This window comes from Saccostrea cucullata, unplaced genomic scaffold, assembly GCF_032062105.1.
Source record: "Saccostrea cucullata isolate Sc308-1 unplaced genomic scaffold, CSIRO_AGI_Scuc_v1 ctg15780, whole genome shotgun sequence".
Lineage (NCBI taxonomy): Eukaryota > Metazoa > Mollusca > Bivalvia > Ostreida > Ostreidae > Saccostrea > Saccostrea cuccullata.
Genome location: NW_026933133.1, coordinates 10643 through 35816, shown reverse-complemented (window position 1 = coordinate 35816; position 25174 = coordinate 10643). Strand labels below are relative to the sequence as shown.

Below are 25174 nucleotides of genomic sequence, written 5' to 3'. Positions count from 1 at the left end.
AATATACTTCCTCACTTTCATATTCCACAGTTGGTTTGAAGGCCGGTCTTTCAGTCGAGACCGTATTAACCGAGGTCTCTCGTGTCGCAGTAGATGTTGTAGGAAAAAATCCTTACTGTGCTGTGGCCCTATGGTCTCTTGTCGAACTAGGTGCTGGTATTAAAAGATCCTTACTGTGCAGTGGCCCTATGGTCTCGTGTCGAACTAGGTGCTGGGACACGTACTAAACGATCCCTTTCTGGTCAATGGCCCTGAGTGCCTAGTATAAGTCTAAATTGCAGCTCTCAATCGGCAGGTACAAGGTGGTCTCTCAATAAGAGATGTGATTTTTAGATTATAGTTTTATTAACAGTTATCATTAATGATAAGTTGTGAAAGTGCAAGGATGTGTCAATCAAACCCGTCTAGAAATTCGAAGTTTCAATAACTTCTAGATTAAGAAAAAGATATCATATTTTCTTGTGATATGCTATAATTCTAAAATATAATGCTAAAATATATAATTCGTGATATTATTCAGAAAATGTGAGAAAGTATTAACTTCAAATCTGTTTCTAAGCATCTTTTAACGACATTTCAGTATATGTATATTTCTCGGTTTTGATTTAGTTAAAATGGGAAATAAAGAAACCATTTTATCCATTTCAACAAATGGTTTATCTTTGAATATAAAACGCAGTAAGTAAATCAATTTATACTTATTTTCATCTTGGTTTGAAAATATTTTTATCATGAATAGATTCTTTTTTTAATATTCCATAAAGTAATGAGATTTCTTGTTTTTAGACTTATAATATTTGGCAATTTTTCGTACAACTAATTAAAACTATAGGGTATATTAATCTATGGCTATTTTATCACTGCAGGTTTGACATACGTTGCAATGTTTATAACTGTCGTTACCCTCATCATGATGAGCAAGCATCTTGAACCTGACCAATCTATCCGCAAAAGCTTTTTAAACGGTACTTTACGAAAACATCAGGTGTCTTCAGGTAATATCTTGGGAAGAGTAGAACTCCAAAACAATTCCACAGAGACGCCAAATACTAGAAGGAGAACAAATGTCTCTAAAGGAGATACAATTTGGAGTGGAAACATACCAGTAATAAAACATGGCTCTAAAGGAATGTCGATGTTTTCTTCCATTGCCAAATTTACAACCTCACCAGTATCCATCACAAACAAACAGTCAACCGAGTTTTATGTTTGTGTTAAGTATATGGGAAGACTTGGAAGTAATTTATTTCAGTTTGCCTCTGGATACGGAATTGCTGCCTCTAAAGGTATGAAGTTAGTAGTCGGAGAATCTGATAAAGTATACCAAATATTTCAAATAAAAGACAGTAAAAACATTCTGATCAGTACAAACAAACACGAGTGTGACAACGCAATATATCGAAAAGAGCATAAAACGCATTCTTATGATAAAGATATTGTAGATTTTAAATCAGATGCAACATATAGAGTGGGGCGATATTTGCAGTCATGGAAATATTTCCATAATGTGTCAAATGAACTACGAGAAATTCTTAAATTTAGAAGTCACATTCAAACAAAAGCAAATAAGTTAATGGAAAATGTTTTAAGGAAATATAATACTTCCAGAGAGAATGTTACTCTTATCGCTGTCCACGTAAGACGTGGAGATGTAGTCACCTTAAGCCTTGAAAATGTCCTTTCGATTGCAACTAAGGAGTACTTTGAAAAAGCTTTCCAATACTTTAGAAGTTACTCCAGTCCAATTTTTGTTGTTTGTTCCAATGGTATGGCTTGGAGTAAAGCAAATATTCCTAAAAACTACACGGTCGAATTTATGGACGGAAATTTACCGGAAGAAGATTTGGCTTTAATGGCGTCGTGTGATCACATGATATCGTCGGTTGGTTCCTTTAGCTGGTGGGCAGGCTGGTTTACTAACGGAACAGTGACATTCTATAAATGGCCCGTTTTAGAAGATTCAAAACGTCGACATACCTTCAGCTCAGACTTCATGGATTTTTTCTACCCACACTGGATAGGATTATAAAATGACAGATTGGATTGAGTACTGTAAAACCACATATTTTCGAGGGGTAAAATTTTCGTGGATTGAGAAAAATATATTGGTTCATGGGGATTGATTTCGAGGTTTAAGAATTATTCAGTAGTAATATATGTGAAAAATTGCATTTCGTGGTGGACATAAATTCGTGGGTCTCTTCATGTATATGATTGTATATTGTTTAACGTCCCTTTCGAGAATTTTTCACTCATATGGAGGTCTCTTCAAAACAACGAAAATAAACACCACACGAATATTAGTGATTTCAAAGTATTAGGATTTTTCTAAGCTGGCATTTGGGGTGAAAACTAATGTTGCTTGACATTCATATATTAAAAGAGTCAATCATTACTAAATATATAATGAAAATAAGATTATTTCAAAAACAGAATTGATTCTATAACACAGATATTTTGTAGATTCCTCTGGTCTACGAATTTCACACTACGTAGATTGAGAATTTAAAAAAAAATATGTTGGATCTGAAGTTAAGTTGTTAATACACAAATGGTATCAATATTGAGCAAATCAAAAATAAATCAAATAGATTGTGTACAACAACCATACTCAAAAATACATTGTCACAATACAGATCGGGAGAAGGACGAACACAGATCTTCAAAATAACATCAGATGTCATGAATAAAATTGAAGCATATAATAGTCTGTACTCTGAAGTTGATTGTAAAAGGTGCTCGAGTTCATGGGAATTCCCATGGGCGCCTTTATTAGTAAACCGTTTTTGTATTCATATGGAATAGAATGTTATCCCGTTGAGCTTGACATCCAAGACAAGACAGAGTCTTAAACATTTGTTTGATAATTGGATATTTCACAGAAGAAAGACGTTAATGGTAATCTAAGAACAAAGACTTATAATAAACGTGACGAGTTCTTAATCCTCAACTTCCCTTACTTATACACTGAACCAAACTTCTACATGTTCACCTAACATTTTTTAAGTTTTAAAAAATGCATTCAATAAATAATTTTCTTTAATTCATGGTTAATGAGGCATATTTCAGTTCGAAAATTTCATGTAAGTATTTCTTCAGACTTTAAAGCAAAGTGTCAAGGAAATGATTTACCCTCAAAATGAAAATTCACGCTAAATAATCTTAATGGAGTAAGACCACCACGGGTACCTGTAAAGTGCGAAACGAAATAGAAACGAAACGAACTGAAACGAAACGAAATCTGCCGAAACGAAACGAAATCTACCGAAACGAAACGAGATCAAGACGAAACGAAATCAAAACAAAACCTGTCGAAACGAAACGAAAAAAACTATCAAAATGTTTTATTCTTTAAATCAAGGTACATGTATATAATTATTTTTGTGTAATTGCATGTGGAATTTTTTTTAACTTCAAATAAAATTTATATGGTTCAAGCACATCTTAATATAAAATTTTATTACCGATAAATTATGCTCCTTTCTCAGTCTAATGATGTATTTACATGTTTGCCAGCTACAAATATTCACGAGCGTACTATGCATGTATAATTTCAATATGTGCAGTATTTTCTAATTTTCATATCTTACTCTTATTTTCAGTCCTTATTTATCTAGATACAAGAAGGATATGGAGATAACGAACAGTATTCAATCTCAAAGTCCATTAAACAATATACAAAATAAGAGCAGAGCAAACACGGACCTCCGAAACATCAGAGGTGGGATCAGGTGCCATGGAGGAGTGAGCATCCCCTGCCGACCGGTCACACCCGCCGTGTGCTCGTTGTCATGATCAGGAAATAACGGAAAAAATCCGTCGTTATCGAGATATACAAGATATACAAGATATCTATCAAAATTGATGTGTTACATGTAAAGGCGATTATGTACGGGTCGAAATAAAGTCACTGTATTGTTGTATTGCGAATGTCTTAAAACATAGGATAAACCAGATACTTAGAGTATTTAGTATTCCATTCCGAGGTGTCTGGGTTTATCGTTCAATTATACATGTAACTCCTTGTGTATCCTTTCTCATACTCCCCGTCGAGGCCTTTGGTTTGTGAGCAAACGAACTCTGGCGGAAGTTTGTATCCTTTCTACATGCATACGGTCCTATTTTGTATCGGGGTAATTTTCAAGGAAGAAAGGAGTGGTTTGCAAGAAAGAGGCTCGATCAGAGACGTCTAAAACGATTTAACTGACAAGAAAAAAAGTCTCTCGAAGCGAACGATGTCATTTTTAAGTAGGTAAATTATTCAGTAAGATATTAACAAAATATGACATAGGCGTCGGAAGCGGGGGGGGGGGGGGCTAACCCCCCCCCCCAATTTTTTTGCAAAGACATATATAGGCATTGAAAATTGGGGTTGACCTTTATTGTTGGTTAAGCCCACCCACCCACCCCTCACTTTCAATTTCCTTCCGACGCCTTTGTATGAGCTTGAAGAGAAACAATTGCCTGTGGTGCTTGAACTATATAAATTTCAGCTTGATTTGAAAAAAAAAAACACACTGAAAGATTTGTTTCGTTTCGTTTCGACAGGTTTCGTTTTGATTTCGTTTCGTTTCGTCTTGATTTCGTTTCGTTTCGGTAGGTTTCGTTTCGTTTCGGCAGATTTCGTTTCGTTTCAGTTCGTTTCGTTTCGTTTCGTTTCTATTTCGTTTCGCACTTTACAGGTACCCAGACCACCACACCCTCTAATTACTACAAGGATCCTTTGTTGGATACCATGTGCCCCTGAATAGGAGATTGGCCCATATGCTGTCACACCAACTGCACAGATCTTTCCAACCCGTTGAAATTGTGTGGAAGTGGGGATTTGACATTCCTTATAAAAATCCCAAATTTGTTCAAACGGATTCAGATGCGGGAATTTGACAGTGCAGCATCACACAAAGGCCTTTTGGTCTACATCCTCGCGGACGTTTAGCACGTAGGTGCACCGCTTTAGGGATGATTCAGACTGCTTGAGATGATATTAGACAGCCACGAGCACCGATTTCTTATCATTATCATACAATTGAAATTGTTTGTGTTCATGTTTCCGAGATTGTTTCAGGACAATTTAACAGCCTTTGAACATGGTATGATGCGAAACCTTGGCCTCAGACGAAAATCAAGGTCACTTCCAGTTTGGTTAAATTTTGTTCAAAGCTTTCAATTTGTGATAAATTGGCGATGAGAATGACGAACAGCCTATAGAAAATTGTGTTTAGATGGGTTTTGATACTGGTTGTTATTTTTTAAAAGTAATATCAAAGACAATAAAAAAACTAAGACAAAAGTGAGTAAAACGTGGTGCAAGGATGATTCATATATCAGCATTCCGACGGCTGTCCTTTCTTTCTCAATGGTCATTTCGCCAATGATTTGTTTTTTTTTTTAATTATTTTTAATGAAACCAGTTTCTTAAATTTGATCATGATCACAAAAAGATGCTAATTACACAAAACACGTGCTGCAAAGTACAGATCTATTGTTTTAAGCTACGTCATGGAACATTGGTTTTCATCGGTGATATTTGATTTTCTTTCAACAATTGTTGAGAAGACTCATTTTTCGTAATAATTTGAAAATATTCCACCATTCTATAAAGTAGTGTTTAAATATTTCCATTTCCAATTTTTTTCTCTGTGATAACTCTTTGAAAGTTGTCCGAGTTTATTTCTTGATAATTCTGCCGGAATGCAAATTAGGCAGGTCGAATAGGTCAGGAGCTAAGGAGGCCTAATATGCATGCAAATCTCGTGCGCATCTATCTCTGTGTCTGACGCTAAGGAGGCTAAATATGCATGTAAATCTCGTGCGGCTGCCTACGTGTTTGACGTCAGTGGGCGAGGATTATTGAAATTGGCATGGAAGTCCTCGTGTAATTTAAAGTCTATGTCAACATTTTTAAAGTCTAAATCTACAATTTTATTTCACAATGAAATGGAAATATAAGGAATCACTGTCTAGTTAGTATAGTATGCCAGGGACATCATGCAACGATAGTGGGAAACATGAGATAATTTATGCATAACGGGCTTCGCCCGTTATGCAAATTATCCCATGTTTCCCACTATCGTTGATGCCCTGGCATACTATACTAACTAGACAGTGATTCCTTAAATAAATACATTTATTAGAGTTAACACTTAGAAGTTTTATAAAGTGCACAGCATTATACCCTTATCACCTGCATACAGGGTTTACATGTATATCAATACGCAAGAGCATGCTCTACATATGAACACTATCTTAATTGAGTCAATTGCTGACTAATTTTTTTTTATACTTATTGAAATAAAATTTTTTACTCACAGAATTGTTGACATTATTTTCTGTTTTCCCCCGATCATGACAAGGAGCACATGGCGAATGTGACCGGTCGGCAGGGAGTACTCACTCCTCCATGACACCTTACACGACTTTCGATCGTTATTTTTACATATTTTGCATATTTTATTCCTTTCAAAATAAATCCATTTTTGGTGCTCGAGAACTCGTTTACACAAACTTATAAAGTAAACAAGATGTGTTTTTGAAACATTCAAATGCAAATCAAACATGGTGATACCCAAAGTTAGTCCTTCCAAGAAAAAATACAAATGTAAAATATAAAACCCTAGCACCATCTGTTCAAAAAATATGGCCAAGGTTAATGTTTTTAAAGGTAGGTCAATCTCCAGGTTCAAGGTCAAATGGTCAAGGTTGTTTGTTTTTAGAGAAAGGTTTTGTCACAAAGATTGTACATAAGAAAACAAGAGGCCCATGGGCCACATCGCTCACCTGAGAAGCTATGATCATGCTATTCTTAACCAGGATACTTCCACATAGGTTTCATGCTTTTTTTTGGCCAAGTAGTTCTTGAGAAAAAGAATTTTAAAGTTTTTTTTTCTATATGTATCTATGTGAAACTTTGATTCACTATTGTGGCCCCACCCTACACCCGGGGGTCATGATTTGAACAATTTGAAATTAACACTATTAACCCAGGATGCTTCCACTTAAGTTTCAGCTTTTCTGGCTAAGTAGTTCTTGAGAAGAAGATTTTTAAAGATGTTCCCTATATTTTATGTAAAACTTTGATACCCCATTGTGGCCCCACCCAACCCCGGGGGGTCATGATTTGAACAATTTAGAATCTCAAAATTTTACATAGAAATATATCGGAAAAATCTTTAAGAATCTTCTCAAGAACCACTGGGCCAGAAAAGCTGAAACTTAGGTGGAATCATCCTTAGGTAGTGTAGATTCCCATTGTGGCCCCGCCCAACCCCCCGGGGGTCATGTTTTGAACAATTTAGAATCTACACTACCCAAAGATGCTTCCACCTAAGTTTCAGGTTTTCTGGCACAGTGGTTCTTGAGAAGATTTTGAAAGATTTTCCCTATATATTTCTATGTAAAATTTGATTCCCCATTGTGGCCCAGCCCAACCCCCGGGGGTCATATTTTGAACAATTTAGAATCTACACTACCCCAGAATGCTTCCACCTAAGTTTCAGCTTTTCTGGCCCAGTGGTTCTTGAGAAGAAGACTTTTCAAAGATTTTTCCTATATATTTCTATATAAAACTTTGATTCCCCATTGTGGCCCCGCCCAACCCCCGGGGGTCATGATTTGAATAATTTAGAATCAACACTAACCTAGGATGCTTCCACCCAAGTTTCAGCTTTTCAGGCCCGGTGGTTCTTGAGAAGAAGATTTTTTAATGACCCCACCCAATTTTTGTATTTTTTGATTATCTCCCTCTTGTGAGAGGACCTGGCCCTTCATTTTAACAATTTAAATTCCCTTTACCCAAGGATGCTTTGTACCAAGTTTGGATAAATTTGGCCTAGTGGTTCTTGAGAAGAAGTCGAAAATGTGAAAAGTTTACAGACGGACGGACGGACGGACGGACGACGGACAAAATGTGATCAGAAAAGCTCAATTGAGCCTTCGGCTCAGGTGAGCTAAAAATGAAAGCCTAGCCCTAAATTTTCTAGAGTTATTGCTAAGGTTAATAAAAAAATAGATCAAACTCCGAAGTCGAGGTCAAAGTGTCAAAATTGTTGATATTCAATGAAAGGTCTTGTCATAAGAACTACAAATGAGAAATACAAACCCTAGCACCAACTGTTCAAAAGTTATTGCCAGGTTTAACGTTTTTCAAAGGTAGGTCAAACTCAAGGTCAAAGGGTCAAGCTTGTTGGTTTTTTGAAGAAAGGTTTTGTTACAAAGATTACATAAGGGAAAATGAAAGCCCAGCCCTAACCGTTCAAAAGGTATAATAATTGATAAGGTTTAAGTTTTTAAAAAGTAGGACAAACTCCAAGGTCAAAGGGTAAAAGTTGTTGGTGTCCGATGAAAGGTTCTATAAAATGGATTACACATGTGAAGTATGAACGTCCTGGCACCACGTGTTCAAAAGTTACGTCCAAGGTTTAGGTTTTTTAAAAGTAGGCCTCTAAGATCAAAGTCAAAAGGTCAAGGTGGTTGGTATCTAACAGAGGGTCCCGTTCAAAAACAAAAATATTTGAAGTATGAAAGTCCTAGCTGCAGAACTGTAGCTCTCCGATTTTTTTTTCCTTTTTTTTGACAGACCGGAGAGCTACAGTGCCACTCATGAAGAAAATGTATAGTTATTGCACACAAAAAAGTGCGCGCGGTTTTGGATTAATTCTTGCAAAATCTGTCCTGAATTGCAAATAAAAGCTAGATTTCAAAAAAGTCCTTACTCCTCTATCAAGTACTCTCGTACTTTACATCTGCACGATGCGTGTTGGACCGAATAATCTTGCAAACCAAAATGGCTTTTTAAGTAGGCGAAATTTCGATGATCTCAATTTCACTGCGAGGAGGGCTTTTTTAAACAATTATTGGGAATGTTTTGTTGTGGAAACAGTGTATGTAAAGAATATGTAAGGAACACACGGTTAGTATTATTTTGAGATGGCAGTTTTAAAAACATGGAGAAAAACATCGAGAAACATCGCACTTTTTTGAGCGCAATAAATATACAGTTCTTTTTAATGGGTGGCAGTGTAGCTCTCCGGTCTGTCAATACATATTTTTTTCGAAAAGCTACAGTTCTGCAGCTTTATAATTCCTAACACCAACCGTTCAAAAGTAATTGCCAAGGTTAAAGTTGGTCAAACTCCAATGTCAAGGTCTATGGGTCATAGTTGTTGGTGTCCAATGAAAGGTTTTGCACAGGCATTACATATTTGAAGTATGAAAGCCTTAGCTTTTGCCAGTCAAAAGTTATGGCCAATGTTAAAGCTTTTAAAAGTATATCAATCTCCAAGATCAAGTTAAAGTTGTTGGTATTCAATGGAAGGTCTTGTCATGAAAAATACATATGTGAAGAATGAAAGTCCTGGCACCAACCGTTTTACAGTTATGGCAAAAGTAAAAGTTTGGAAATTTGCTGTAAAAGTACCCGGTATGTCAACCTCCAAGGTCAAGAGATCAAATATGGTGGTATCTAAAGAAAGGTCTTACCACAAGAAATATACCTGTGTATTATGAAAGCCAAAGTCCCACCCAGTCAAAAAATACGGGCAAGGTTAAAGTTTTTGCTGACAAACATACAAAAAGACGGACGGACAGGGCAAAAATTATATACTTTGTTTACGGGGGCATGAAAATAAGAAGAAACAGGAAAATCACTATATAATCTTATAATATAGTCTTTCATGAGGCAGAAAAAATAATATACGCTTAAGTATGCTGAGAAAAAGGAAAACAGTTATAACATCCCGTGTGTTTCACCCTGAGTTTTTACTTTTTTTATTTCGTTTACAAAAGGTAATTATACACTTAGAGTGACAGAAGAAATATAGTAATCGAGATGTCCTTTCGTCCGTCTGTTACGCTTTGGAGTACCCATCTCTTATCCGCAACTCCTCTTATACCACAGAATGAAATTTGATGAAACTTTCAGAAATCTTTATTACCTAATGTCATGCACACCTTCTGTTTTACTTTTTGATCCGACATGCACTCATATTGGGTTTCCCATAGCAAAACATGGACACTGTCATTCAGATGGGAGCCGGGGGTATCATTTAGTGAGTTCATTGCTCACAATACGTCTAGTTGGATACACTGTACGATACTTTAAACGATTGAGTAGAAAGCTAGGAGTAAATGCCCTTCAACAGTGTATGTTGGCCTCTTTTTATGAGTTAAAAAATTCTCAAACTGGACGTAAAACAACACATTATTATCAATCAATTATTTGCCAGACCACCAGGCATACCGATAGGGCTAAACTCCCTTTATTCATCTCCACAGCTGTATGACAACAAGAATTTCTTATAATGTTGAATTTATTTTTAAGTCAAAAAATTTATTTGCATGCTGAAGGGGATAGAATTCTTATTAACGCTTCTTTAGATCCAGATAGTTAGAAAAACGTTATTTCCCGTAACATGCATTGAAGCACTACTTAATGGCATCTCAGAAATTATATACACATGTCAAAATAGTTTTATAACTAAAGCATCATGTAAAGCTGTATAATTTTTCACTCAAACTCACGGATTTTTTTTTTAAAACAGATTAAGAACATAATTCATTCTAATTCAACCAGTTTATTAGCTATACATGAATAGAAAAATTTCAAAACAATCATTCATTTAATGTATAGGTGCAATATGCAATATATTTCGACATTTCTTACGTTGAGTAGGATGACATTTTTTTGGGATTAATCAAAATTACTTTGTATATTCATCGCCTCCCTCCTTACAGAAGTATCGTCAAGGTAGGCGTAACCTTTGTTATAAAAAAGAATTGAAAGCAAAAAAAGAACATCAATAAATTACTAGTAGTTTGAAAAATAACCACAAACAGAATCTTCAGTTAAACAAAAGCAAGGCATTCATACATCATAAAAAATAACTTTCCACTATTGATTAATCTACGGAAGCCCTGGAGGGACATTGACTTACTTGTTATGACTTATTTGTTATAACTTATTTGTTTTGACGTATTTGTTTTGAGATTTTTTTGTTAGTTCTTACTAAGTTCAGGTAAGCTACTGAGAACAATTAATTGTAGTATTGTAGTTAAACGTACAAAAATGACGTGATTACTAAATTTTTATATGTTAATTACGGACGCCCTTGAGGGATATTGACTTATTTCTTATGTGTTTTGACTTATTTCTTATGTGTTTTGACTTATTTCTTATGACTAAACTTTGAATTCTTATTATTTTAAATTTGTTAAGACAAGTTTACTTCACAAAAGTGGCGTGAAAGATGGAGGCAACGTATAGTTCCAGAAAAAATGTCCTTGAATTTATTACTAACGACAAGATAAAATAGCAGTCATGTTCTTGTCTTCAATCATTATGCAAAATGGAAGTTACATATAAGAATTAAGTAATAACTCTAAGGAAATAAGAATTAAGTAAAAACAACAAAAATAATATTTACTTTAGAAATTACGACTGTACTGGACGTTAAACTAAAATTCGTCAATCAAAAACCACAGTTAAAATAGGACTAAACATTATTTTTATTATAAAAGTAAGCCAAGCAACAGATTTCAGTAGCCTTCTTACACTTAGTTATCTCTAGCTACGAAACATTCACAACAAATAAATCAAAACCAAAAAAGTTATAACAAAATAGTCATAACAAGTAAGTCAATGTCCCTCCAGGGCTTCCGTATTAATCAGTCTAATGTGGTTAAGAAAACACAAATATAAAAAAAATGTATGTGTATAATAAAAATACTTAATACCTTGATATTCAAATTTGAAGTATATCAGAACAGATAACCAAATTTTATTCACATATATGCAAGAGACTTTCTTTCTCTTACTGGAAATGCTTCTCGCCTCCAATTTATTCTTTCATTTTCTATTTGAGAAAATTGCATGCAATTCCCCAGTCAAGAAATTCGCCGTATAGCGCATAAATTTTAAACTGATAAATCGCGAATAACAGTTGGTTTTCAGTAACCATTCAGTGGAGAAAATATTTTAAGTTATGATAAATTTGGGGAACGTACATTTTCTCCAATTCGATTCGATTACTTGATTGATTTTAAGCACATGTGCTGATTTACGCTATATACCACTTTCTTCAACATCAGAAATGGTAAGAGTTACGACTTTGTTGTTTTGTTGCTTGGTAGTCTGTACTACATTTCTCTCACCTGTGGAGCAGCTGGGTAACTCGGAAGGCTCCACTCGATTGTTAAATTTAACCTTGCTCACGTACAGTTTCCCAGAATCCTCTGCATTGTTTTTAGTGCACGAGTCGAAACCCCATTTGAATGATTTGAATGTATTGTGGCTTAGAAAGAACATAAATGGGTTGTAAGCACAAGATGATTTAGCGAAAAGCGTTGGTAGTAAAACGACAGGTGAAGTGATGTTGATGCCAGCTGCGGCTACTGTGGATAAAATGGCGTATGGCGTCCATGTAAATACGAAGGTCATTGTCATCATAAGGGAAATCTGATAGTAAGAAAAAAATATATCAATAGATATATCGAATGTATGGTTCTGAAATCTGAATCAATAGATATATCAAATGTATGGTTGTGACATCTGAATCAAGAGATTAGCCATATGTTCATAGTAAGAGTTTTACTCTAAACATAATAATAAAACAATGTTCAGAAATCTTGTTTCATCAAAACAGAAAATTAGCATAAAGCGAAATGATAAATATAATCTAATGCTGGCCTACACTATTTAACACTTATGTTGAATAATAAGGATACTTTTCACCCAATCTGCATTATTCAAAGTACAAATGCACGTAGACTATGCGTAAAAGGTAGAATTCGATTGCTATATATCAATATCAGACACATGTTCTTTTTTTCAGTAACAGTCATATTAGCTCTTTTCTTTAAATGAGCACCTTCAAGCTTCTAGCTTCCTTCAAGTGATCCTCGTTGCTTTGGAGTGAGAGCATTAAATGTTGGTGCTTATTAAGAAGCGAGACATATACAATTTATCTGTTAGTATAATTTAAAGTTTGCATATACAGTGTATGTCCTTAGGCTTAGAAAAAGTGAAAAAAAAAAATCTGAAGTTACAAGTTTTAAAGAAAATTGTCCAAATATCTCTCTGAAATAACAATTTGGCTAGCACTGCAAAAACATTCTTGATTTATAAGTTTAAACATTCCTTGGAAGACTCGGTTTAAAATTAACTCTCCTTAAATAACTTACCCTTGTTGCCCCTCTCTCCAAGTTATACAGGAACTTGGACTTATTCTCGATGTCGCTTGGCTGTGTGGTTAAGGAGAGACGCCGTGCATGATTAGCGATTTGACTGTAGGAGAAGATCATAACAGACAGCGGGAATATAAAGACAAACAGGAGACACAACCAAACATAGGACTTGTCCCCCAGAGAATGACCCGTCCAGCGGATACTGCAGGTTATATTGTACGGCTCCAGCTCATAACTGTTCCAACCCAGGAGCGGGGAAATAGTCCAAAACAAACTGAAGATCCAGATCGCCACCAGCGTTCCTAGGATCCTCCCACACTTCACTCGAGCTACTGAAATGTTTAAATTAAGGTAAGTGAGTTGAAAGTTGAAATAAGTGGTTGCACTCCTTTTTTTCTTGCATGTACAGACATATGGTATTAAAAAGGGAAGTAAAAGAAAATGTGCTGCAGAATCAATTTGAGTAAAGTGAAGAACGCATTAGTTCTACAATGAACACTCTTAAATTTTTCTTCTTTCTTCTCTTTTACTAATCTTTAGTAGATATATGACATGAAAACCCTTTATTTCGAATTTTAAACCATTCTACTTTCACTTTTTAACTTACTGTATCTGTTTTTGCAGACAATTTGGCAGCGGAAATAGCTAATAGCAGCATAGGTCATGATGTTGTTACAAGCACCTGTATAACTGATGAAGGCATACAATTGACAACCTACTACACCAAGACTCCATCTGTAAATAGAATCACGTTAAAATGTAAGCCTAATGCATTTTTAGAATATAAAACACTCAGAATTTCAGTCTAAAAGATAGTTTTTACATAATGTGTGTGTGTTTTTCTAAAAATCTCTAATACAGAATGGTATGCTTTATTTCCCATTCAGATTCGATAACTAAAAAAGGCCCATGGCCCAAACACTCACAGTTTACAGTTCTTTTCTGGTCAATGTATATTCTAAATATGTACATTACACTACATTTCATGATCAAGATTTTAACATAACTGTTAAGGACGTCTTAGAATCAAATAAAAAAAACTGTAATATTTGTGTTTCTGTAAAATAATTTATAGTATAGTTTAAAAAATAATTAATGATTGTACAGTGTGCACAGTGTTCATGAACTTAAACTATGTCATAGGAGTACTTGTATACAGACTTTACATTATTCAGAAGATTTTTGAAAAGTTTCCAATATATCATTTGTCTTCCTTATTATCATATTAAAGACTTTTCCAAGCCTTTAGACACTGGTTTACAAGAAAACTGGAATCTATTGTTTAAATGTTTGGTTATATATCAACTTTTAAAAATTGTTGTTTTTCTTGTTCTTGATATGGGCATCTTTTAAAAGATGGTAAATTGTGCATTGTTTATGGCTGCTTTCATTGATTTGACCAATCATGACTCTTGCTGACCTTTTGAAGAATTTTGATCATATTTTTAGCTCCCCTGCGCATCTGGTATCAATTTTTTGTTAAAGAACAAGGTACGCTTTCAATACAGATCTTGCCTTGTGATTTTGCAAAATGAAACTGATGTAAAAAATGAAAACCCATGCTTTCTTAATCATTGAAATCCCATACAGAAAAATCATACAAATTATTTTTCTCATATGCATTTATAAATGCTAATTGTGACGTCATAAACATATGCATTTTCCCGTATTTTCTTTAAATGTTGCAGAAGACAGCAATTTTCAATGGAATTTTCTTTCAGGTAAAATTGTCCACAGGCATCACCCGCAAAGATTTTGAGATATGTCATTATTTATTGACTTTTGGACAACATATCCAAAAACAAAGGTGGGCGACGGCTGTGGACACTTTTCTCTGAACGAAAATTACCTTTGAAATGGGTCATTTTAAGGCTTTCTCTTTTTCAAATTGAGAAATACATCAAATTAATGATGTCATAGTTCCAGAATGGTACTCCTTCATGCTATATATTCTTTTCTGATCTGTCACAGTCATAAACTCTTCTTATATTTAACCGGTTTCAAAACTTTCTGAAAACATTGAATTTTTAGGGCACAATAAAGCTAAATCCATACCTTCTTTTTTCACATATCAATTTCTTATGAGAGGGATATGGAGATAACGAACAGTATTCAATCTCAAAGTCCATAAAACAATACAAAATAAGAGCAGAGCAAACACGGACCTCCGAAACATCAGAGGTGGGATCAGGTGCCATGGAGGAGTAATCATCCCCTGCTGATCGGTCACACCCGCCGTGTGCTCCTTGTCATGATCAGGAAATAACGGAAAAATCCGTCGTCAATTCAGTGTATAAATAATGGTCTAACAATTAGTACGTAAAATGTCAGTCAGCATTTGACACAATGTTAAATTGTATTTGCTGACAAGGTCATTGTATCGACCACAGAACGTACGAAATGATGACTAAAAACGAGACGGCTGATATTCTTGTTTCACTTGGTTGTTAATAATTTACCTCGTTTTAGAAATTGTTCATACGTAGAGCAAGCTCTTTCGTATCGAATCAACTGAGATATATACACTCCGTATGCAGATGACGAAGGTATATTGCTGCATAAGTAAGGGAAGTTGACGATAGAAAAGTTAAAGTCATCACGTTTATCATATAGCTTGGTTGTTAGATTACCATTAATGTCTTTTTTCGAGTAAAATATCCAAGTGTGAAACAGATGTGTCAGACTCTGTGGTATCTTTTATCTCAAGCTCACCAGGATATATCGTATCGACGTAGGAATGGAAATGACCATTGTTAATTGACAAAACGTCGTCGATATATCTAAATGTCGAGTTGAAGGCCACATCAAGTGTTTTCTTCTTTTCACGCATAAGATTTTGCACAAATTCTGCTTCATATGAATATAAAAATAGGTCCGCTAATAACGGAGCGCAATTGTTATCCATGGGAATTCCAATAGATTGTTGGAATACCTGGTCTCCAAAAACCACGTAGATATTGTCAATCAGAAACTCAAGCATTTCTTTGATGTCAACCTCAGAGTACTCGCAATGTATCTTTGTTTGTAAGGATTTTTATGAAGTTTCGGAATCCAGTATATATAGGGTAGTTCAAATTCCTTTTGGCTCTGTGGAATATTAAAAATATTTAAAACTGACATTTGATTTTGAAGAATTTCTTCCAATTTATCGGCCGAATATGCTACAGGGCATCATTAGGCAAAAGGAATCTTAGTTTGTTTAAACGAAAGGTCATACTTTCTTTCAATAGGACATACCGGTAATTAAAAAATATTTAAAAAGTAATTTCTTAATATTGACTTTGTCAGAAAAGATTGAATAAGTGAATGTTTTGTTATTTAATGTAGATTTTGTTATAAATTTTGTTCAAATCATAACTATTTGGGTTCACAATAAATTATTAAATATATAGGAATATAAACAAATAGAATATATTTATATGGAAGCATCCTGAGTTAAAGTAAAGTTAAAGTTAAAATCATTATCCCTGGGGCTAAGATGGAATTCCATTAGTGATCAAAGGAAAATACAGGAAAAAACTTTTTAAAAGGTCATTCCAAAGAACAGCAGAGCCATGTTTAGTAAAATTGTTTAGAGGCATCCTTGAAATTTTGTTGAAATCATGAACCCTGTGGTAAAACGGGACTGGAATGGGCGATAAAAAATTTAAATAGATACATGTATATATAGGAAAATTCTTCTGGAACAATTTTTTTTAAATTTATATAGGTAAACGTTTCAATCTTCTATACAAGAACAACAAAGATGTGGTTAGCCATACTGATATGGAAGCACCCTCATGTAGCGTAGTTCTGTTAGGAGTCATTAGTCAAGGGGGGCACACAATATAACCAAAGTTTTACTTGAGAATATGCATGGCTCAAAACTGCTGCTGAAGAACAGCATTGGCAATAGTAACTCAGGTGAGCGACGTGACACATCGACCTTTTATTAGTTTTATTGTCCTGGCATTTTAAGAGAAAGATACTTAGATAATTTGTCACTTTGGACAGCATTGGAAGGTGACAAAGTCTTTATTTAGAATAAACATTGATTTAATGACTTTCAACCAAACATAAGTCAAAATAGTGAAAATTTATTCACAGGCAGATAGCAGACTAGTAGAAAACAGACGAACAATGTTCAAACTTTAATCAAAAAATGAAAAGCTAAAATAAATCTGCTAAAAACCTAGAACTTCCTCTTTCACGATATTACCAGAAATAACCTCTTAACGACATAGTAAGCAAATGGAAAGGGGATTTAATTAGGACTTCAAAAGGTTATGACAGGAAATATTCAAATACCTATGGGAAAATACGTCTTTTATCTTGATTTATTTTGATTCCAGTGAAAATGAATATTCTTTTAATATTACAATAATTACCTCTTGCTAAAGGCAGTGGTCGCTGACATTGGATGTGCCAAAAGGGAAACTATTAGATCCGCCACCGCTAGGTTGACAATAAACCAGTTTACAGGTCTCTTGTACAAACTCTTACGCCAGAATACAAAAAGAACGAGACAGTTTCCAAAAATGGCTGTTGGGGCTGAAAATATCAAGCATGTAATTATTAGATCCTCTTCTTGTTGCACTATTTTTACCGGTCACGGTAGCCTAGTGGTAGAGCGTTCGCTTCGCGATCGGGAGGCCCGGGTTCGATTCTCATTCGCGGCGCCACGTCAAACCTAAGACGTAAACATAAGGAGTGACTGTTCCTTTGCCAAGCCCTCGGCACTAGAAGTGAAAGTCACGGGTCTTTTGGATATGGCCTTAAAAACGTAGGTCCCGTGTCACGGTAGGCGTTGGCATGGTGAAGAACTCTCACTGCTCAATGGCTCTGAGTGCCAAGTATAGGTCTACATTTGAAGCCCTTCACCAACATACGGTGACGTCTCTGTATGTGTGAAAATTCTCGAATGGGACGTTAAACAATATACAATCAATTAATATTTCTTTATTTTTCTTTTTAATCAGGTTTAAGGCATAGGCGTGTTTGACAATAAAATATTCTTGCCTTTTGCAGTGTACACTAAACAAAAATTGAAAAGTAAAATAATTGACTTGTCCTTCGGGTTAAGGGAGTATAAATGTTGTTCTTAAATACCTAATTGATCATTTATTATTATTATAATTATTGATTATTATAAAAGCCATTAATTACCATTTTAATTTTATTATTTTGGATATTTTACTTCAAAAAGAGACGTTAATGGTAATCTAACAACCAAGCTCAACGACATCAAACAAGGCGTCTTTAAATTAACTATCGATAACTTCCCTAACTTATGCAGCAATATACCTTCATCATCTGCATACGGGAGTTTATATATCTCAGTTGATTCGATACGCAAGAGCATGCTCTACGTATGAACAAGTTCTAAAACGAGGTAAATGATTGACAAACAAGTTAATGAAACAAGGATATCAGCAGTCTCGTTGAAAGTCATCATTTTGTAAGTTCTATGGTCGATACAATGACCTTGTCAGCAAATACAATTTATCATTGAGTCAAATGCTGGCTGACGTTTTTCACACGAATTGTTAGTCCATTATTTGATAATTGCTCTGGTGGAAGTTTTACTATACAAAACCGCTTCTTTTATCAATTGTTGATACCGCAACGATAAACAATACCCGATAAGGTTTCAATGTTTGAATACAATACATTATACAAAAGATATAAAAAAAATTACCATTTATTGAAACATAATGATATGTCAAATCATCATTAACCAGAAAAAAAAATGAGATCTTTCATTTTCATTGAAAAAAGTTAATAAACAATTAAAACTACTTCTGTATAATTTGCTATCTACAGCTTATAAAAATAATTAAATGCATTGATAAACATATACACATAACTTTATGGGAATGATGCCGATAAATGAAGTGAAACATATGGAGATAACGAACAGTATTCCAGATCAAAAGTCCATAAAACAATGCAAAATAGGAGCAGAGCAAACACTGACCTCCACAACATTAGAGGTAAGATCAAGTGCCATGGAGGATTGAGCATCCCCTGCCGACCGGTCATACCCGCCGTGTGCTCCTTGTCATGATCGGGATATTACGGGAAAATCAGTCGTCAATTCAGTGTTTAAATAACGGAGGTTATGTTATATATACCAAAGATTCTGCGAAGACTGTCCTACATTATCGGTTTTATTTTTTCATGTATGTGCGTTGCATGTAAATGGACAAAACATTTTTTTTCCATTTTTATAATGCATTGTGTGTTTTCATTAGTTAACCAACTTGGAAGATCAGCTGAGAAAGATATATCCATATTTCTTTAACTCTCCCTCGAGAAAAAGGGATAATGCATGTCTTAATTTTATTTAATAAAAACCTTATAAGATGCATAAAGAATAGTTTCAGTTCAGGATATTAAGGATATTAAAAAGATGTCTACATTGTAATTTAGCTAGAAACTTTAGCTTATTTCAATTGATGAACCAAAACATGTTTTCATAAAAATAAATCCGGATATTGATATAATAACAGAGAATATCTACTACTTAGCAACTATTCACTGGGGAGAAAACGTGAAGGTAATGGACAAAGATTGGTCTCACAAAAATAAACAAACAGTACAAATTTATAAACAGGACATGCAACACGGATCTTCTGGAATTAGTTGGAAAAGGTGCTAAAGAGGAGTAAGACCCATTTGTCCGATCACACGTACCGTGAGTCAGTTTTTTATTAATTCTGTGGTCTAAATTAACATCAAAAAACTAAGTATTATAGTACATCCAATGATAGGTCATATTTGTTATTAACATCACTATAATGACCATAGAATTTACGAAATGCAGACTTTAATGAGGATTGTTGAAATCCCTTAAACATTAACCTATCTATCTGTAGCCTTACTAGGTCGAATGATTGTTCGTACTCAGAGCATATTTTTGAGTATCGTCGAATTTTCGTTATGTAAGCAGAATCTGCAGGAAATAGCAGAATTTTATGATATCAAAAAGCATGTTTTTTTTATTTATCTTAAAGAATGGAGTATAAAGCTAAGGAAAGTCTTTCGTTTTTAATTAAACATCGAATTCATTCCATTAAATCTTTATAAGTAGTAAACACTGAGTTAATTGTAAACTTTGAGGGCATAATATCAGACCGTTGAAAACCAAACTCTGGAACCCTGGCACTCAAAAGACACTTGGTCTTTTACAAAAGCCTAACTTTTATACCGAAAGCTGATTACTTATATTTTACTGCAGACATTATAGGGTCTGTATCTTATAAATGTAAATGGCGACAATGTTTATTTCGTGATGACCGTATAATGTGAGGCTTATCTCAAATCATCTCTTACAGTAAGCCGCTTATTTTACAGATAATAAACGCAGGTATTGTGAATTAAGTTGGTAATTAAAGTGACAAGAGACTTACCGGAACACCTAATAATATGAAGGTACCTTATAGGATTTCACAATGGAAGACGTGTACCTTCAACATAAATCAGCGCTGATACGATGTGATTACAGTTCAGTGAGATATGAATGCAAGAGTAAAACAAAGCGAAAGGATTTGGCTAAAAAAAGTAAAGTTTTAACAAGAATAATGACCAAGCAAAAACGTGCTCCCCATTGAAATTCACAAAAAGACTGTAAGATATTCCCGAAACTTTGGACAAGGTTTTGTCCATTATTAAGAATAAAATGTGATTATAGCTTTGTCTTTGATGTAAGACGTGTAAAGGAGCTTAATGACTGATCCCCCAATAATTTCAACGTGCGTCGCGGGTTGAAAAAATCTATTCAAGTGTGCTTCAGTCAATGAAATAGTTGAAGATAACGAACAGTGATTAATTTTAGGAAACCTACAAACTATATAAATATGTGAATAGGGCGTCAATCTGAGATCAGGTGCCTATGAGTAGTTAACATCCCGCCACTGTCGTTTGGTCACACCAGCCGTAAACCCCATTTATTGATCAGTAAGACTGAATAATCCGTAGTCAAATTCCATATTTGATCACTTGAAAGGTGCGTTTGTTCCATTGATTGAGTTAATATATGGTGTATAAATTACATCCTTCTTTGTAATAGGATTATTAGATTTGTGGGTCGAATTTTCCCTCTGCCAGATGGCTATTATTTTATTTGCATATATATTTAAAAGGACCCAATGAGTCAAAACCATGTCTTTATTTTAAGATATCTGTAGCATACAGAGAAAGACTTATGAGTATATAGATAAGATATGACAATTAAACTGCAAGTAAAGACTGCGCACAATTATAAGTGCCGGAAAAACAAAGGTTGTAACTACCGTTTCCTTGTTTCGTGTATGTCAAGGTCACACCACTTTTATTTTTAGCTCAAACTAGTAAACAACATTCAACTGGAGCATACAAAGGTGAGAAATATGTTCTTATAATTTTTTAAAAAGATTAAAATCATTCATTCGTGGATACTTGAGACAAGGGTAACTGTGGAAACTTATTCAACTTTTCTGCGCACGCGTACAATAGGGAGGAAGAAGTACCAGGGTATTCTGCAATATTTTCGTTATGGTGCATACTGAAATTATTTTTACTTTTATTTTTCTCCATAAGATATAATTTTTAAGTTCTAAAACCTGTAATTTTCTGAAACCTAATACTTTTATGAATTAAACAAAATTTACACGGGTCATGCAAAAATTCTACATTTGTTAATTTCCCCCTTTGTGCGTCACGGTGTCTCTTTAATTGTTACACAGAAAGAAATGTGCAAAACCGTATTTATTTTATTTTCATCTCTGCTTTGATAAAATATATCTTTTTGAACTCGATATAAAATACATCTAAATGGAATCTGACTCATATGTTTTATATTGAAATAAAAGTGCATTATTTGGTTTCTAGCAACAAAACTTAGAAAATGACCTGATGGCTTCAACTTTATTGTCAACTTCACTTATTTATCGCCTGCGATAAAGTTTATTGTTTCTAATTTGATTTGAAATATAAGAACGTGGTCTATGTAAATACTTTCTAAAGCAAGACAGGCTATTGACATCAAAGTTGATGTAACAAAGATCAACAGCCTGGTTTAAATTCAACATTTTCCACCAAATTCTGTCTGACACCATTACCATTTTAGTACGTATATTAATTATATTGTCAAGTCGAAACTGACAGACATCTTCATTAAAGTGTTAGGCCTTTTTCCACATTGAATTGTTTGAGGATTTTTTTAGTTTCTCTATCATGACAAGGAGCATACGGGGGATGTGACAGCTTGATGGGAGGTGCGTTCTCCTCGAGGGTATCTATCTCACATCTAATGTTATATAGGGTGCGAGTTTGCTCTACAAAAAGTTTGTATTGTCTTTGTTGTTGACCTTGGGTACTAATGTTTTTTTCATGTTTTATCATTTTAAATTCCATCATATTATCACTACAAAAGATGTGAAAATATGTAGGAGAAGGACAGACATGTCAGTAACCTTTCTGTCTGTAGTTAATATTTTGTTCAGACCTTGTTATTGAAGGCAATGCTCATGTAATCTCAGATTCTATGTGACATTTATACATAAATAATTTAATTTTAGTTGACACACATCATTTGATTGGGTAAAAGATTTAATCCATTTCGAATAAAAAAAGTTACCTACATTGTATACGTCAAAATGAATTACTTTAAAAACGCTTGACGTTACTTTTAAAATATGCTCAAGTTGAAGTCTTTTTCTGTAGGAAAAATTGTCTATTGTCTCCACTGAAATTACCGGTAGATTATAAGGAATGAAGCTTATTTCAACTTATGTTATAGGATATAACATAACTTGGGGGCAGTTTACGCTTTTTATAAACCCTTCACGGTTTATAAAGCGTAAACTGCCCCAAGTTATGATATAACATATAACATAAGATGAAAGAAGCTTCATTCCTTAAATAAAATGAGGAGGATTCATGCTTAGAATGACCGTTCTGATCGTTGTCTCTGACATAGAGGAAAAATTCACTTTAACCATATGAAATTACGAAACCGATATCAACAAAAACAACCTCTATGAGTATTTCTTTTTATGCATTTATCATGTTCAGTTGTTCAGTTGTGATAAATAACTACGTTTACGTCTTGTCTTTACTTTTTACATCAATTTGCAATACTCGATACCTTTAGCTTGAAAATTATTACTGGGTGTACTAGTATATATAGATTGAGTGTTATCACGATATATGTACGGAATTCCAAGTTTTTTTTCAACTACTTTGTGGGTATGCATTGCTCTTTAAAAGTACTAAGAGAAGTAAGCTGTGTGAAATTGTATTAATACAAATTAATAGGAAAAGACGTTTTCTAACAATATAGAGTTATGTCAATAAATACAAAAATACATAAACCCTAGGGGTTTTGCTTTTGCACTTAAGTAAAGGTTATAAATAATAAGTTGGATGCATTTAAACCTTATTTATTTTGGTCCTTAATGATGCATGTAATCAAGCTTTTAAAATATTACTTACTGTATAGTTTCATGATTTTTTTTTACTTTTTTTCTTTCTGCGATCACCCTTACATATGTATGCAACATTTATAATCTGTTCCTAATTAACATTTTCAAAAGTTTAGCCTAGTTGACCTTAATCTCATTTATTTTTGGACACGCCGATTCAACTGTCAAGAAATAGAGCAAATTCACTAGCTTTGAGAGGCTTCGACCCATCCACAACAAGTTTCCCTTGCTAAGTCTATGTCTTTTTTCTAAATTTAGATTGAAAAATATCTTATAAAGAATGTCAATGAACGATTTGGATCATAATTACAGAACTAGCTTCTTTGGATTTTGTTAAAGTTTCCACGGTTTCAATTTTATTTGTGACACCCTGTGAGTTTAATATTAGATTCTCTCTTTTCATTGATTTACCGTATCAAAGCCAGAAACGTTTCAGTAGTTTCTGTTCTAATCGTGGCCATTTTACTAGTTAATTGCACACGTTTGATTTTCCTAAAAAATCAAATTGAATTTGAATTAAAACTAATTTTGAAAAAAATTGAAAATATTTTTCCTCGATCAAGATAAGAAGCACATGCCCCTTTGACTGGTCGGTACTGGATGGTCACTCCTCCAAGACACCTAATCCTCCTTCTGATGTTTTTTTGGGGGAGGGGGGTCTGTGTTTGCTCTGCTCATGATTTGTATTGTTTGAATGAACTTTTGGTTTGAATACAGCTTTTATCTCCATATGTTATAAATTGACTCCACATATGAAATGGTGTTATAAACTTTATAGATGTTATTTTAAGGATGGGTTTAAGAAAAAAATTTACTTGATAATTTCAAAAAAAAATTAATAATAAATATAAACGTGTTTTACATTTAGTAAGAAATTTAAAAGTTTTTTTTACAAGGAGTAAAAAGTGATACACTTAGTATGCACGCAGCGTTGAAACTCATACTGCCCCAAGTTAAGTAAGAGAATGGTCAAGAACTTACCCAAAGTGATAAGATACACTCCTATTGAGACATAACTAGCGTTATTTAACTTCTCCCAGACCACCACTTCACTGCTGTTGTCCGTCATTGCGCCCTAGAATCTAGTGCCTTTCTCACATTTCTGGATTTGACGTTCAATCCAAACTGGCCATTTCTTATTGACATTCTATTTCTTTGATCGTATTGGTTTGTCATTAACTGCACATCAGCATTACTCTTATATATATCTATTGTTGCTATGGAGATGGGTATTATCTCCTCTTTGTCATAAAAACTAGTCTTTGTAATTTTCACGTTGTACATGACTTCAGGTTGGTAACGTTATTTCAAGATGTGTCTTTATTTTTCTTCTTTATTTAACATTTTAAATAGTTATAATAAATACAACAAAGAGTATTTGATTCTGTTTATTCATTTTTTACAGCAAAGGCAATCCGTTCACTTAAGGTAAATAGTGCACTAAAGCGTGATTTTTTATAAGCACAGAAAAAAAGATTCCATGTTTAAAGTAGCAATTTAACATTTTTGTATCATTGTACAGTGTACATTTACTTAGACAATATTTCTTT

At 34.1% G+C, this 25174-nt stretch overlaps 2 protein-coding genes across 2 annotated transcripts; one reads left to right on the top strand and one right to left on the bottom strand.

The window, feature by feature from the left end:
- The first annotated feature begins 1103 nt into the window (after nucleotides 1-1103).
- On the top strand, nucleotides 1104-2110 carry LOC134237342 (galactoside alpha-(1,2)-fucosyltransferase 2-like). The gene has a single exon (XM_062719446.1). It carries the CDS (start codon nucleotides 1130-1132, stop codon nucleotides 2027-2029), a length of 900 nt encoding a protein of 299 aa, XP_062575430.1. The 5' UTR covers nucleotides 1104-1129; the 3' UTR covers nucleotides 2030-2110.
- Nucleotides 2111-11718: 9608 nt separating this feature from the next.
- Nucleotides 11719-24693, bottom strand: LOC134237341 (rhodopsin, G0-coupled-like). The gene is made up of 5 exons (XM_062719445.1): nucleotides 24606-24693; nucleotides 17547-17709; nucleotides 13787-13914; nucleotides 13177-13511; nucleotides 11719-12451 (listed from the first exon to the last, which is right to left on the bottom strand). The coding sequence occupies exons 1-5, from the start codon at nucleotides 24691-24693 to the stop codon at nucleotides 12059-12061; spliced, it is 1107 nt and encodes a 368-aa protein (XP_062575429.1). The 3' UTR covers nucleotides 11719-12058.
- Between the last annotated feature and the right edge of the window lie 481 nt (nucleotides 24694-25174).